The sequence below is a fragment of the Arvicola amphibius genome, chromosome 2 (genome assembly GCF_903992535.2).
Source record: "Arvicola amphibius chromosome 2, mArvAmp1.2, whole genome shotgun sequence".
Taxonomy (NCBI): Eukaryota; Metazoa; Chordata; class Mammalia; order Rodentia; family Cricetidae; genus Arvicola; species Arvicola amphibius.
In genome coordinates this window covers 130,075,409-130,089,771 of record NC_052048.2, presented here as the reverse complement: position 1 = coordinate 130,089,771, position 14,363 = coordinate 130,075,409, and the positions used below count along the sequence as shown (strand labels likewise).

Here is a 14,363-nt window from a genome sequence, read left to right as displayed (position 1 = left end):
ATCCAGCAAAGTCACTAAAAGTTAAAATACAGATAATAGCCAAAGTTAACAAAGATACAGAGCAATAGTGATAGTTTTATTATAAAATGATACAATCACTATGTAAAACTGTGCTGGAGTCTCACTCTTAAAACTCAGCTTTCTCTGTGACTTTGATTTACTCAGTGTTCCAGACATGCTCAAGAGAAATGTACTTGAAAGTATTGGTGACATTGGTAGTGGCACTAAAGCGGAAATATGTGGTGGAGTCATTCAGTGAAACACTTCAGATCACTAGACACAGTTAAAGGGGTAGCAGGTTTCACAGAAAGGATTACAAACAAGAGTTTACTTCTGTTTTCTAAAATTCAGAAACAGGTCACATTACTCCATAGTGAAGGAACGCTGACCTTGGACACTGTTAGGGCACAAAGGGATGTTTGGTTGTGGAACATTGTATCTTGAGCTGAGAAGTGGCATACTGGGTGTGTGATAGTTGACCATTCATTGAGTTAGTCATTCTAGCTTAGTTATCTGTATGTAATACCATAGAGTGTTTTTGTTTGGTGGTAACAGCAGATGTTTGCTGTGTTGGCGTCTTACTTAGTTTGACTTTATTTCAGGCTGAAGGTTTTCACCAGGAAATTTTATGTACAAAGTGGAAAGAAGACTGGTTGTTTGGTGACTCCTTTTGAACCGTTCCTGTTGCTGTTGCTTCCTACGGCTGTGTGAAACTTGAGTGCTTTAGTCCTGAGTTGTTTAATCACCTCACACTGTACAATGAAGATAACTTGGACTTTCTTAGCTACCAGAAGGACTAACTGGAAGATGATGATAGTTTTCTGAGCCTGATAAAGTATGCAGACTTAGCTATGCCTTCATAATATGGCGTGACCTTATACCTGGACCCATTCAAACACTGGCGATACTGTGGGCTAGTCTAGTAGCTCCATGTAAAGGAAGAATGATTTCTTGATTATAATGTCACTGTCCCCCACCCAAGATGACCGAGAAATGTGAAGTGCTCTTAGGACCAGAGTTCTCTGGGCATGGTTTTGAAATGAAAGGATTAGGTTGCTCTGAGGACTACCCTAGTTTTCTAACATTTAACCAGTTAAATTTTGAAGTCTCTTGATAAGGGCTTTTGGAACCGTTAGTTTCTATAATAGCATTCATCTGCTCCTTAGATAGGATTTTTGTCTGAAATGCACTTTTATGTGCTACTAGGTGGGGAGAAAACCTGCTAACCCTAAGACGCTGTTGGTCAGAAGGCAACCAGCAATAATCACTGCAGCATGGCTCTGTTCGATTAAAATTTTTAATTTTGTAAGTTAACATGACTAAGTTAAAGCGTTTTAAACTTTGTAAATATGTTAGTCAAAGCCACATAATTACTGGAAACTCAAAATTAAACCTACAGCTGGGGAAATGGCATGCTCAAACATGAAGACCTGAGTTTAGACCCCCAGCACCAATGTTAAAAGCCACCTGTGCCTTAACCTCCATACTGGGGTGGGGGGTGACATGCTAACTGGGTACCAGCCTAACTCGTGGTCAGTGGGAAGTCCTAGGAATGAGACAGTGTCAGAGCAGAATGCCTAGTGTCCTTTTCTGGCCTCTGCATGACTCACAGATGAGCACACACACAAAAGTAAGCACATCATTTACTGATAACAAAGAAAGAAGATAGCAGCTTTAAACTGACCTATTAAGGTGACCCACACTCATTTTCTGACTTATTATAGTTGCTGTTAAGTTTCAACTAGCTTTGGAGCTTAGTGTTTTATTGTTAATAAATTGTAGGTAATAAATTACAAACATTGTTATTGGGAATCTCACTAGTGTTCAGATTGAGGTGAATTTAGGATTTTTTCACCTCAGAAACATGCCGTTGTGCCAATTTTGGATATTTGTGGCAACCAAAAATGTTTCCATTGACTTCAATTGCTGTTATCTTTAACAACTTATACACAGTGGACTTTCAAGTATTTGCTGAATTGATGACTTCTGAACAATCATTTTTAGCTCAGCATTTACTCATTCAGAGACCTTTATTCTTTCAAGGTGAATGCTTTTCCTTTTAAACCAAAGGTCTCCCATATATAGCTAATGCCAAACCAAGCATGGTGGTGCACACCTTTAATCTTGGGAGGCAGGTGAATTTCTGTGAATTCAAGGTCAGCCAGAGCTACACAGTGAGACAGTGAGAAAAATAAACAAACACTAGCAAATAAAACGCTAATGCTAAAACCAGGTGTGGTGGTGGTTGCTTATAATTCCAGCTCTTAGAGGTAGAGCCAGGAGCATCAGGAGTTCGAGGCCATCGCCTGCTACATAGTTCAGAGTAGCCCAGACTACATGAAATCCTATCTTAAACAGGCAAACAACAAACCTATGTCAAATAAAAATTTGTTGCTGTATTGAAGCTAGTTTCCCAGAATTTTCTTTGAATTTCAAGGGTGGTTTTGTGTGTGTGTGTGTGTGTGTGTGTGTGTGTGTGTGTGTGTGTGTGTGTGTGCGTGTGTGCATGCAGTGCACACATGTATGCACGTGTGGAGGGTATCATTCCTAGGTTACTGACCACTTTATTTTTTCTTTTATACAGTCTCTAATTGGCCCAAATTCATCCTTGAAATTCAAAAGTAACAACCAGCTAAACCGCCTTTCTTATACAAACCTTAACACAGCTTTACATAAGTACTCCAACTACAGGTGTGAACCATCCCTGGGTTTTTCTGCGCAGGTTAGGTTGGCTGGCCAAAGAACACCAAGAATCCAGCTCCTGTTTCTGCTTCCCCAGTGCGGGGATTACTTCACCCTGCTTTTTATTTAACGTGGGTTTTGGGAATTTTAAATAGATCCTTATGCTTTTAAGGTAGTCTTATTAACTGGTTTATAAATGTACAAAACACTTGTAGATTGTATTCTCTTACCTCTTCCTTGATATTTTGGTGTTAATATGGTCATAGAATGTATAGTTCTAATTTTTGAATATCTGGGTTTTTTTAAAGCCTGTTTCAGTCTGACAAAGGAATTATAGCAGTTGTTAGGGGAGAAAAATGTGTGTTTAGTTTGCAAATGGGAACTCGCAATGCGGGGTATATAATGTGGCGTGTTTCAGTGTTTATTCTAATAAGCAACTAGAAGTGCAGGTTGATAAGACTTGGCACTGCTGCGATTTTAAGGAACTGTGGGAAGCGGAATCACCTCATCTCTCTTTGCCGCTGGTTCTTAGTGATACTGTGTTTGCTTCCTGCTTACTCAAGACTTTATTTAATGAGAGCAGGACAGACCTTAAGATGCTAGCCTTGAAATCACTTAAGTATCTTGGGCTACTAGCTCATGCTGGCCACCGGAGAAATGCATTTTAAATTATTTGCTTTGCCTGCATGTATGTCTGTGTGAAGATGTCGAATCGTGGAGTTACAGACAGTTTTGTGTGGCCATGTGGGTGCTGGGAATCAAAATCAGGTTCTCCGGATGAGCATCCAGTGTTCTTAACCACTGAGCCATCTCTCCAGCCCCAGAGAACTACATTTAACTTGTCCAGATTTGATGAGTATCATCAGAAACCAGCAACATTGGAAATTAATGCCACAGTTCTTAAAATAAATTTACTGTTAGCCATACAACCTGGTCCATGTGTGACTTTTTCTGGTCTTCAAAATATGGGTGTAGTTCTTTAGAAAGCATTATTATTTTATGAATAATTCTGGAAAACTGACCAGTTTCCTCATTGTTTTATCAGTACGAGGATGCCGTCCAGGAAAGATTGTGCAGATGACTGAAGCGGAAGTTCGAGGACTGTGTATCAAGTCTCGGGAAATCTTTCTCAGTCAGCCTATTCTTTTGGAATTGGAAGCACCACTGAAGATTTGTGGTATGTAGATGGTCAAAGTTAGAAATGAGTTTTCTTTTTTTTTTTTTAGGCTGACTTTGAACTCACAGATCTATCTGCCTCTGCCCCTCCCTAGTACTGGGATTAAAGGTTTGTGCCACCATGCCTGGCAGGAAGTGAGGTTTTTGGTTTTTGGTTGTTGTTGTTGTTGTTGTTTTTTTTTTTTTTTTTTTTTTTTTCTGAGACAAGGTTTCTCTGTAGCTTTGGGGCCTGTCCTGGAACTCTGGTAGACCAGAATGGCCTTGAACTCAGAGATCTGCCTGCCTCTGCCTCCTGAGCACTGGCATTAAGGCGTGCGTGAGTTTTCTAAAGCACATATTCTCTCATATTAATATTGAGGGTGATTTAGAGAAAACTTCCAAATTTGAATTAAACTATTCATAGTTTTTATTAAGGGTTGGAATTTATAAAACCTGTGTTCTTTGTAATGGTTATGTGTTTGTGAAAACCCTTCATTCTTCATGTTTCTAAGTAATCTACCTTGAAGCCATGTAACTTGATGTTTAGTGTATATTTTTAAATGTTCAGATATTCACTAATGGGATGATACTTTCCTTTTCCCAGACTGTTGCCCCTCCCATTCCAGGGTTCCTCTGAGTTCAGTATTATACTGTTAGGAAAAGGTCCTGGTCCTCAGGCACCCAGTTTGGAGGAGGTCGTCATCCCTTTCTAGGGGTTGCTTCTGGTCTTTTTTTTTTTTTTTTTTTTTTTTTTTTTTTTTTTTTTTTTGTCAAGAACAAGATGAGGTCGGGTAGGGGAAGACTCTAGCCACCAGCACTCAGAGCTCTATGCTGTCCCAAGCTGGGGTTCCAGGGTTAAGTAGGGGCTGGGGTATCTCCAGCCGTAGCAACCTGAAGGCCTCAAGGATCAGACTCTCGGGATAGTGCCAGAGAAGCAGCTTTGGGCCGCGACTCCTAATTGGTGACTGGATTTGGGGAAAAGTCACCAGGGGACTGCAGTGGTAGAGGTAGTTGTGTATGTTGAGTCAAGAGGGGTAGGTGACCATGTTCTCCTTGGACTGGAACCATTTGTGCAAGGGTTCCCTGGTGGACCAAAGTTGTTTCAACTTGGAGGGCCTTGGTTTCGGGACTATTGCAGAATCATTATAGTTAGTTTCAGGGTCCCACAGATTTAGTGTATTTCTTAAGTGCATTGTATTGTCTTCTGTGGGATTTTATTAAGTCATGTGTGGTGCTTTGTACTGTATCCAGCAGATACATAGTAGCAGAGTAAATGTTTGTTGATAAGTGAGCTTAGACTATTTATTACCTTTACATCAAAAACAGTAGTCTAAAACTCCTGGCAATCTTCAGTCTCTTATGATTTATAAATAAGGTAATTTAGTTATTTGTAGATGATCTAAAAATTATTTGAAGTACAGATCCTCCTGGGTTTATGGTGTATATCCCAGTAAACATTAAGTTGAAAATAACATAAGCCCAAAATACATTTAAAACACTAATGCTGAACATTATGATTTGATACATTACACTGTCAAGCATCAGTTTTACGGTCACAAGCAGTGTGACTGATGGATATCTATAGCCTGCTGCTGCCACCTAGCATATCCAAGTGTTCACTAACTTGACAAAAAGATTGAGAATTCAAACTGCAGTCTACTGACCACACAGTTTTGCACCACCATAAAGTGAGAATCTTGTAAGTTAAACCATTTTAAGTCAGTGATTGTATTTCATACAAGTACCCCTGCAAATGCTATTTAATATAGCAATAACTTGAAGATAATAAAAGTTATTTGTATGTTTTTTTTTGTTTGTTTGTGGTTTTTTGTGGCTGGAGAGACACCCATTGGGTGCTGGGAACCGAACTCTTATTTTTGGTTGTGAGCCTAGCCTTTAACGGCTGAGCCATCTCTCCAGCCCATTTGTGTGTATTTTAGTTCCTGATATTTGGTATAACAGTATGACTTAAGTTCAGCTACCAGCTAATGAGAGTAACTGTTCCAATTATTTTATAAGAAATTGCCTGAAATTTTTGTAGTATGCAGCAATATTAGTTTTTCAGTTCAGTTTCTATAAGATAGGGATTTCGACCCAGCTTTGCTAGTTCTTCAGGTTCTGAGAGTCTCGTGACACTCCAGTCAAAGTGTGCTCTGGGCCTTGGTCATCTGCAGGCCGAGCTGTGAATGGGTTCAGTTCTGTGTAGGTTTGCTGGACTGTGGGCCCTTATTCCAGCTGAATGAGCTGCTGGCCAGAGTCTCCTCCATTCTTTGTAAGAAGCAGCTCCATCAGCAAGCAGGGAAGAAGGTGTGAGGTTGCAAGCATGATAAAAGTTACAGTTTTTGTAAATGAGTCTTAGAAGTGACTGGCCGCATTTGGGTGGTGGTGTTTATTAGCAGTAAGTCTGGATAGTGACCTATGCTGCAATAGTAAGGAAGTATACAGAGTTTCTAACTGTCATAGAAGCTACGTAAAACTAATCAAATTTTCTAACCCGGTTTGTTTTTAGGAGATATTCATGGACAATATACAGATTTACTGAGATTATTTGAATATGGAGGTTTTCCACCAGAAGCCAACTATCTTTTCTTAGGCGATTATGTGGACAGAGGAAAGCAGTCTTTGGAAACCATCTGTTTGCTGTTGGCTTATAAGATCAAATACCCAGAAAACTTCTTTCTCCTAAGAGGGAACCATGAGTGTGCCAGCATCAATCGCATTTATGGATTCTACGATGAGTGTAAGTGGGATTTAAAGCTTAGAAGCGCATTTAGTTTCCATATGCTTTCACGGTTCAAATGAATTTCTTCTTCAGGTGCTCGCTGATGTTTTCATTTTTATTTTTTTAATGCAATCTCAGGCAAAATCCCAGAAAGAACCTAAAGCTAGGAAACATGTTAAATTTTTTTCTTGGGATCTCCTTGGTCATGTTCCAGATTGTCTGCAGCTTAGTTGGCTGAAGGTGGTCCTCTTAATTAGTTTTCCCAGTAAGATACCCGAGAGAAACAAGCTCAGTACACTACAGACAATGGCTTCTGCTTTTCTGCTGTTTATTTGTTCATTAATTTATGTGTGTGTGTGCAAACATGTGCACAGGCACCCTACATGCACGGTATCATGACACACATTTGGAGATCAGAAGATGGCTTCCAGCGGTTTTTTTTCACCTAAAATTCTCAGCAGTTAGGAGCCCTGGCTGGAGGACTCGGGTGTGGTTCCCAGCACCCACATCAGGAAACTCACAAACTCTGCCTTTAACTCCAGTTTCAGCAGATTCTCTCTGTGGCCTTGGCAGTCACTTCATACATGTGGTTCATAAACAAACAAGCAGACTCACGTATATAACATAAATAAAATGCTAAGTAAAAGTCAAAATTTATTTTTAAAATTTTAATTTGTTTTCATACATTTATAGTAGTTTTTAATTAAATTATTTTTACTGCTAAATTACCCATTTGAATCTTAAAAACTCATAGCTTCCTGATTCCTGTATCAACAAATGTTTGTGAATGTGTCATGTATGCCAGTCACTTCTGACTCTGGAATGTGCTGATACTCAGGGCAAGTTACTCTTAAGCACACATGGAATTTATGTTGTAATGATTCTGTATTTGATTTTTACATTTTTTATGATCTGAATTAAGTCAGACTTGTACAGAGAAAGTTAAGTTGAAGCACATCAAACTGTAGCCGTCTTTCTAAGCTACAACAGAAATTGAGGCATGTTCTTAGAAAATAAAGTGAGACTTGAATATCCTTTAGGGTAGAAAAGACTTCAGATGAAACGTGTGGGAAAACAGCTTGTAAACGGTCTATAAGTTACACTTACTCATTAAAAGGTAGGCTTGGACATAAAACCAGGAAATTAATAGCTGTGACTTTCATCCCTTTTCTGGCTTGGTAGCTGAACTTAATTCCCAATCAAGAAAATCAGGTAGCTCTTAGTTGAAGCTGTCTTTGTTGTAGCTGGGCTATGGGGAAATTATAGCTTTGCATCTTTTCACTTGCTGTAGTACCAAGTTGTAATTTGCTCGGAAGTGAGTACCACTTAGGCACTTGGAAGTGTTCCTTTCAGGGCAGTAGGTTTATACCTCGTTACGCAGTGCACTAGGTTAACATGGACCAGCTCCTCTTTTTATCTACTTACTTGGCTAGGTAAATACATTGAATGGGGGAGAAATTAGCTAATACCCTATTAGCCAATTTAAAAAATAGTATTTTACAGTGATTTTATAAGATAAAGCCATTTGATGTCTTTAAAGTCTTTATAATCCTATAGGTGGTGTTGATTGTTTATTTTATTACCCCTTTAAAAACATAAGTTAAAAAGTTAAGTATAATGATATACCTGCATGCTGGACAAGTACTGAAATATGAGCTACATCTCCAGCACACGAAAAAAGTGCTAGGTGGATGAGCTGTGCTTGTACTAAGGTAGCACAAAGAAGAAAATTAAAACCATCATATTCTCTCTTTGAGATAACTAATGAGAATGGTTATTGATTCATTAATTCTGCTCTTTTATAGGCAAAAGAAGATTTAATATTAAATTGTGGAAGACATTCACTGACTGTTTTAACTGTCTGCCTATAGCTGCCATTGTGGATGAGAAAATCTTCTGTTGTCATGGAGGTGGAGTAATAAATTTGCTATTTAGAAGAGACCTACTAATTAATATGCTGTGGGAAATATGAGTGTGCCGGGAGGTACACAGCAACTAAAAGCCATTCTGACAGCAGATTGAAGGCCAGGCAGGGTCAGGGCCGCATAGGAAGATGTTGTCTCAAACAAAAGCAAAGTCATGCTATGAATGAACAAAAACTGCTCGAGGCCTGCTCACAGCCTCCTTCAGAGGGGGACAGTGGTGGCCCAGCAGCACACCTTTAGCCTTTAATCCCAGCACTCGCAGCACTCGGGAGACAGAGGCAGGCGGATTTCAGTGAGTATAAGGCCAGACTGGTCTACCAAGTGAGTTCTAGGACAGAGCTGCTACACAGAGAAACCCTGTCTTCAAAAACAAACAAAAGACCTCCTTTAGTAATTATGATTATTTGTGATTATTGATAATGAAAATTTAACATAAATATTGACCTGAGTGGTCTATACACACCTGTAATTCCAGAATTAGGAGGGAGATGGATCTCAGGGCCATCCTAGGCTGTATATGCTATCTGAAAGAAACAAAGAAAAGATAACTAGGTGATTTTAAAAAGTATTTTCACTTTGCCTCAGTTTAGGCCTGGTTGACTGGTTGGGTGGTTTTTTTTTTTTGTGTGTGTGTGCTGTGGCTCTAGCCTCAAATTTTGATGAAAAGATACTCTGCCATAAGTAAAACTGAGAGGCTAATTATCTTTCTGTCTATATTAAATACTTTTTTATCAAACTTTAAATGTAACATAATTTAATATTCATATAACTTCTAAGTTTTATGCAGTATATCAGCATAAGTACATGTTAGGAAATAAGGACTTGAGAATACAGAGATTAAAATTCATATCAAACGTTTTCAGACCTCCATCCTCGGCCTCCAACTTTACATCAGTGCTGTTTGGTGTCTCACACAAAGGAGCTATGTTTCTGATTCATCTCTGAAGATTGTAAATAGCTATGACTCATGCCTGGGGACTTTCTGAAGAGCCCCAATGTGTAATAATGAATAATTTTGTCTACATTAGATGAAGTTTTTCTAAGTTCACATGCATCAGAACCTACTTGAGAATACACAATAAAGTTTTCTGTGCTATCACGTACACAGAGTTTTTCAAAAGTTAGGGAGATGGTATATTTGATAAAAGTTAGGGAGATAGCATATTTGGTAAAAGTTAGGGAGATGGTATATTTGGTAAAATGCCTGCTGTGAAAACCTGAGAGCCTAGATTCAGTACTTAGAGCCCTTGCGGAAAAGCTGGCTTCATTTAACCAGTGAGCTCCAGGCTAATGAGATGTCTTCCTTTTCAAACAAGGTAGAAGCAAGACATGCTCAAAGACAGGTATGTCTGTGTGAGTTCAAGGCCATCCTGATATGTCTACCAAGTTCCATGTCAGCCAACCTGTCTAGAAACAAACATAGCAACAGCAACATACGTGGAGATTGCTCCTGAGGCAACATCCAAGGTTATCTATCATCTGGCTTCTGCACATAAAAATATAATCATACACACATGTACGGGCATGTATAGGTCAATTTAATAACTATTTGGATTTTCATATAGGGAAGAAATTTAATGAAATAATGTAAAAAATTGGTTGCTCAGTATTATCCAGGGTAGTATCTTAAGGGAAGCTGTAAAGTGGGAAATGCTGGTAAGACGGGTAGTTAGGCCTAAGGTAGGGAGTGGTTTATTCTGATAGCATCATTCACTGTATTTGTTGAAATGTTGTTTTCCATAGACTGAACACTTAAGGAATTGTAGTTCTTGGAACATTGGTGTGGCTGAGATAGGAACCGAGAAGTTTGAAGTATTTATTTAGCTTCATTCCTTGTGATGATAATTGAATTATTTACTAGAGAAATGGTAGCTTATATTTATGTTCTACTTTAAAGATTACAGAGTGTGTTCTTGTGCTTTTTCTTATTTATCCTTCTGGTTAATAGTTTATATATTTTTGCAGATAATGAGCATGTTGAGGTAGGATATGGGGAAAATTTCTTAGGGGACCAAGAAAGTAAAAATGCTTCAAGATTTAGTGGTCATGAAGTTACAAAAGTAGTAGGAAGGATTGCAACTGAATGTCTTCTTATGGAGGATAAGAGCATTTGGGAAGAAAATAATGGAGTTCCTCCTTGGAATCTTAATTTCCTTGGTAGAAGTATAGAAAAGACAACATTATAAGTGTTCTGCTAGATGTCAAGTCTTTCTCTTTTTATTTATAGGACTGTCACCAGATCTACAATCTATGGAACAGATTCGGAGAATCATGAGACCCACTGATGTCCCCGATACAGGTAAGTATATACAGAAGTTTAGTTAATTGCTTTATGTGAAATGCTGACATGTTTAAACCTAATTGTACTTAGTGAAAGTCATTCAGAAACTTAGTATCATCCCTGAAACCAGTTAACATTTGATAATAAGTTTCTGTTTGGGAGATATTTTAATTGAAAGTTTCTGAGATATTGAAATTGTTTATTTTGGTGTTTGATTTTCTGTTCAGCCTTCTGAAATATATTATAGTCCTTACATCTTTTCCTAGGTTCAGACCTTTCTCGAATTTAGGATCTGATTTGATTTTGTTCTTCACCATATTTTTTTTTAATACTGTAGAGATTAGAAAAGCAGACTTAAAGCGGAAAAACAGAATCCAAAGTGATTAGGTCAATCCTGACAGAAAAAAATTACAGGAAAAGACTAGCCCTTCCTGCCTGTAAGATAAAAGTCTTACTTAAAAGTGTTAATGTGTTTGTGAGTTAATGATGTATAATTGTGAAGAATGGGTAAGTTGACTATCAGGGAATGATAGCGAGAAACTAAACAGAGGTTCCAGCTACTCTGCTTGAGTGTGTTACACACTAGTTCATGTATGCAGAAGTCATCAGAAAGTGCGCCTCAGGAAGCACTGATTGCTTCAACAAAGAATGGTTAAAGTGTAAGAAGGCAGGAGGAAAAAAAAAAAATATATATATATATATACACACACACACACACACACACACACACACACATATATATGCCTAATTCTGTGCTTTATTTTTTTTTTCTTTTCTGTTTTTTAAAGGTTTACTTTGTGATTTACTGTGGTCTGACCCAGATAAGGATGTACAAGGCTGGGGAGAAAATGATCGTGGTGTTTCTTTCACTTTTGGAGCTGATGTAGTCAGTAAATTTCTGAATCGTCATGATTTAGACTTGATTTGTCGAGCTCATCAGGTATGCAGTATTAAGACTCTTGGATATTTTGTTATTTCACATGCTTTTGTTTATAAGTAGATAAATAGATAAGCCCCTATCTCCCCATGTATCTTAGTTACTGTTCTGTTGCTGTGAAGAGACACCGTGACCCAAAGCAATGCATTAAAAAAAAACAGCATTCAATTTTGGGCTCACAGTTTTAGGGGACTAGAGCTCATGAACAACACGGCGTAGAGTGTGATGTCAGGCAGTCATGGTGCTAGAATAATAGCTAAGAGTTTCCATCTTGAGGCAAAAAACAGTGAGGCAGAGAGCGTGATGACTGGGAATGGCTTGGACATTTGAAACCTCAAAACCCCCAATGATACATGTCCTTCAACCAGGCCACACCTCATACTTCCCAACAGTTCCATCTTCTGAAGACCAAGCATTCAAATATAGGAACTGATATCTAAGAAAGTAATGTAGGAGGTTGACGAGGTGGCTCAGTAAAGAGTAAAGAGTAAAGAACCCACCCACATCCGATTCCCAGCACTCACATGACAGCTCCAAACTGTCTGAAACTCCAGTCCCAGGGAATCAGACACCTTCTTCTGACCTCCAGTGGATGACACTAGGCATGCAAATGATGCATAGACACACATGCAGGCAGAACATCTATACACATAAAGACAGAATAATTCATTAAAAATAAAAGATAATGTTGTTTATGTAGGAAAAAGAGATAAGGAGGCCAGCATCTAGAGCTCGTAGTCTGTTATCCAAATGTGTGGGTATTGTTTTTTGACAAAACAATGAGAAATTTTTGATTTTGTTTTTGTTTCAAGATGGGTTTCTTTGTGTAACAGCCCTAGCTGTCCTGGAACTAGCTCTGTCTATAGACCAGGCTGGCTTTGAACTCACAGAGATCCATCTGCCTGCCTCTGCCTCCCAAGTGCTGGGATTAAAGACTTGTGCCACAACTTCCTGGCGCTATAAGAAATTTTTTGAGAAAGCTGTAGAATGTGCTTGTAAACTGGTTAATAATACATTGTTAATTATTTTAGCTGTGATCAAATCATTATTGATCCACTGTTCTCAGAAATGCATACTTACAGTGCTCATGATCTGTAAAACATAATTGGCTTGTAATACATTTTGGAAATATTTTGGTCTTAATTTTGTTTTTAAAGTATATATTTCATTTCCTATGTGTGAATGTTTTGCTTGCATGTATGTGCTTGTACCACAAACATGCCTGGTGCCTAACAGATCAGAAAAGGACATGAGAGGGGGCTGGAGAAATGGCTCAGAGGTTAAGAGCACTGGCTGCTCTTCCAGAGGTTCTGAGTTCAATTCCCAGCAACCATCTGTACTGAGATCTGGCGCCCTCCTCTGGCGTGCGGGCATACATAGAGGCAGAATGTTGTATACATAATAAATAAATAAATCTTTTTTTTTAAAAAAAAGAAAAGGACATGAGAACCCCTGGAAGTAGCAGTACGGATGTTTGTGAGTTGCCATGTTGGTGTTTGGGAATTAAATTTAAGTACTCTGAAAGAGCAACAAGTGCTCCTAACCAATGAGCCATTGCCTCAGTCCCTTTGACCTCTTTTTATATTGCTGGTTTGGTTTTGTGGGTTTAAAAAAGGAAGTTATATGTCTGTGTGGGAGTATGTGTAAACGGGAAGATTCATTTTGTTTTTTCTTACTATCTCTGGGTGTAAAACCAGGGCCTTGGCACCTAAAAACGCTGCTGTTTGGCCTTTGCTTCATTAATCTGCATTAGCATAGATGATTAAAAATTACCTACTAATGAGGATTTTTATTTCTTTTGACAGGTGGTGGAAGATGGGTATGAATTTTTTGCTAAAAGACAATTGGTAACCTTATTTTCTGCCCCAAATTACTGTGGCGAGTTTGACAATGCTGGCGGTATGATGAGTGTGGATGAGACTTTGATGTGCTCGTTTCAGGTGAGACATTAAATATAAATGTCTGTCTGCCTTTTTCCTTCCTTCCCTCCCTCCTTCCCTCCCTCCCTCCCTCCCTCCCTCCTTCCTTCCCTCCCTCCCTCCCTCCCTCCCTCCCTCCTTCCTTCCTTCCTTCCTTCCTTTCTCTCTTTCTTTCGTTCTTTTGTTCTTTCTTTCTTGACAGGATCTTCCTATATAGCCCAGGCAGACCCTGACCTCTCTCCTGCCTCTCTCCTGAATATCAGGATAATAGCCATTTGCTGCCCTGTCTGGCTTGGTAGATTTTTAATGACTATAGACATTCATTAAAACTATTGTCAGAGTAATTTTTCTTTTTAAATAATCTCTGTCTGGGCAGAATGTGTTGAAAATCAGTCTAATTCAGAATTTGTTACCATTCAGGGCTGGAGATACAGTTGAGTGGTAAAATGCAAGGCCTTTGGTTCAATCTCCAAATACATCAGTGGAAGTGGATCTCCCTTCCTCTCTCCCCTCAAAAAAAAAAAAAAAAAAAAAAAAAGTGATTACCATTTACACTGATTAAAACTTTCTGGTTTGGGTCATAAACTTCCTAATGTTGGGTCTGTATAACCAAATACGTTTTTAGAAATGTTTAGGCTGCACCTTTCTTGTTCCATGTATTTAAATAGTTAATTCTTTTGTGACATACGGATAGTGCATAACTACTAAAAGAATAGGAAGGGCAAGCTGGGAAGATGGCTCA

The 14,363-nt window shown here is 38.6% G+C and overlaps 1 protein-coding gene across 1 annotated transcript in view; it reads left to right on the top strand.

Annotated features, from left to right (window-relative positions):
• Positions 1-14,363, top strand: part of Ppp1cb (protein phosphatase 1 catalytic subunit beta) — a 33,267-nt gene that overhangs the window by 15,376 nt on the left and 3,528 nt on the right. The window contains exons 2-7 of the mRNA XM_038319531.1: positions 3,728-3,859; positions 6,347-6,577; positions 8,365-8,469; positions 10,712-10,783; positions 11,554-11,705; positions 13,508-13,642. Coding sequence (XP_038175459.1) covers positions 3,728-3,859; positions 6,347-6,577; positions 8,365-8,469; positions 10,712-10,783; positions 11,554-11,705; positions 13,508-13,642 — 827 coding nt within the window. The remainder of the gene's footprint in view (positions 1-3,727; positions 3,860-6,346; positions 6,578-8,364; positions 8,470-10,711; positions 10,784-11,553; positions 11,706-13,507; positions 13,643-14,363) is intronic.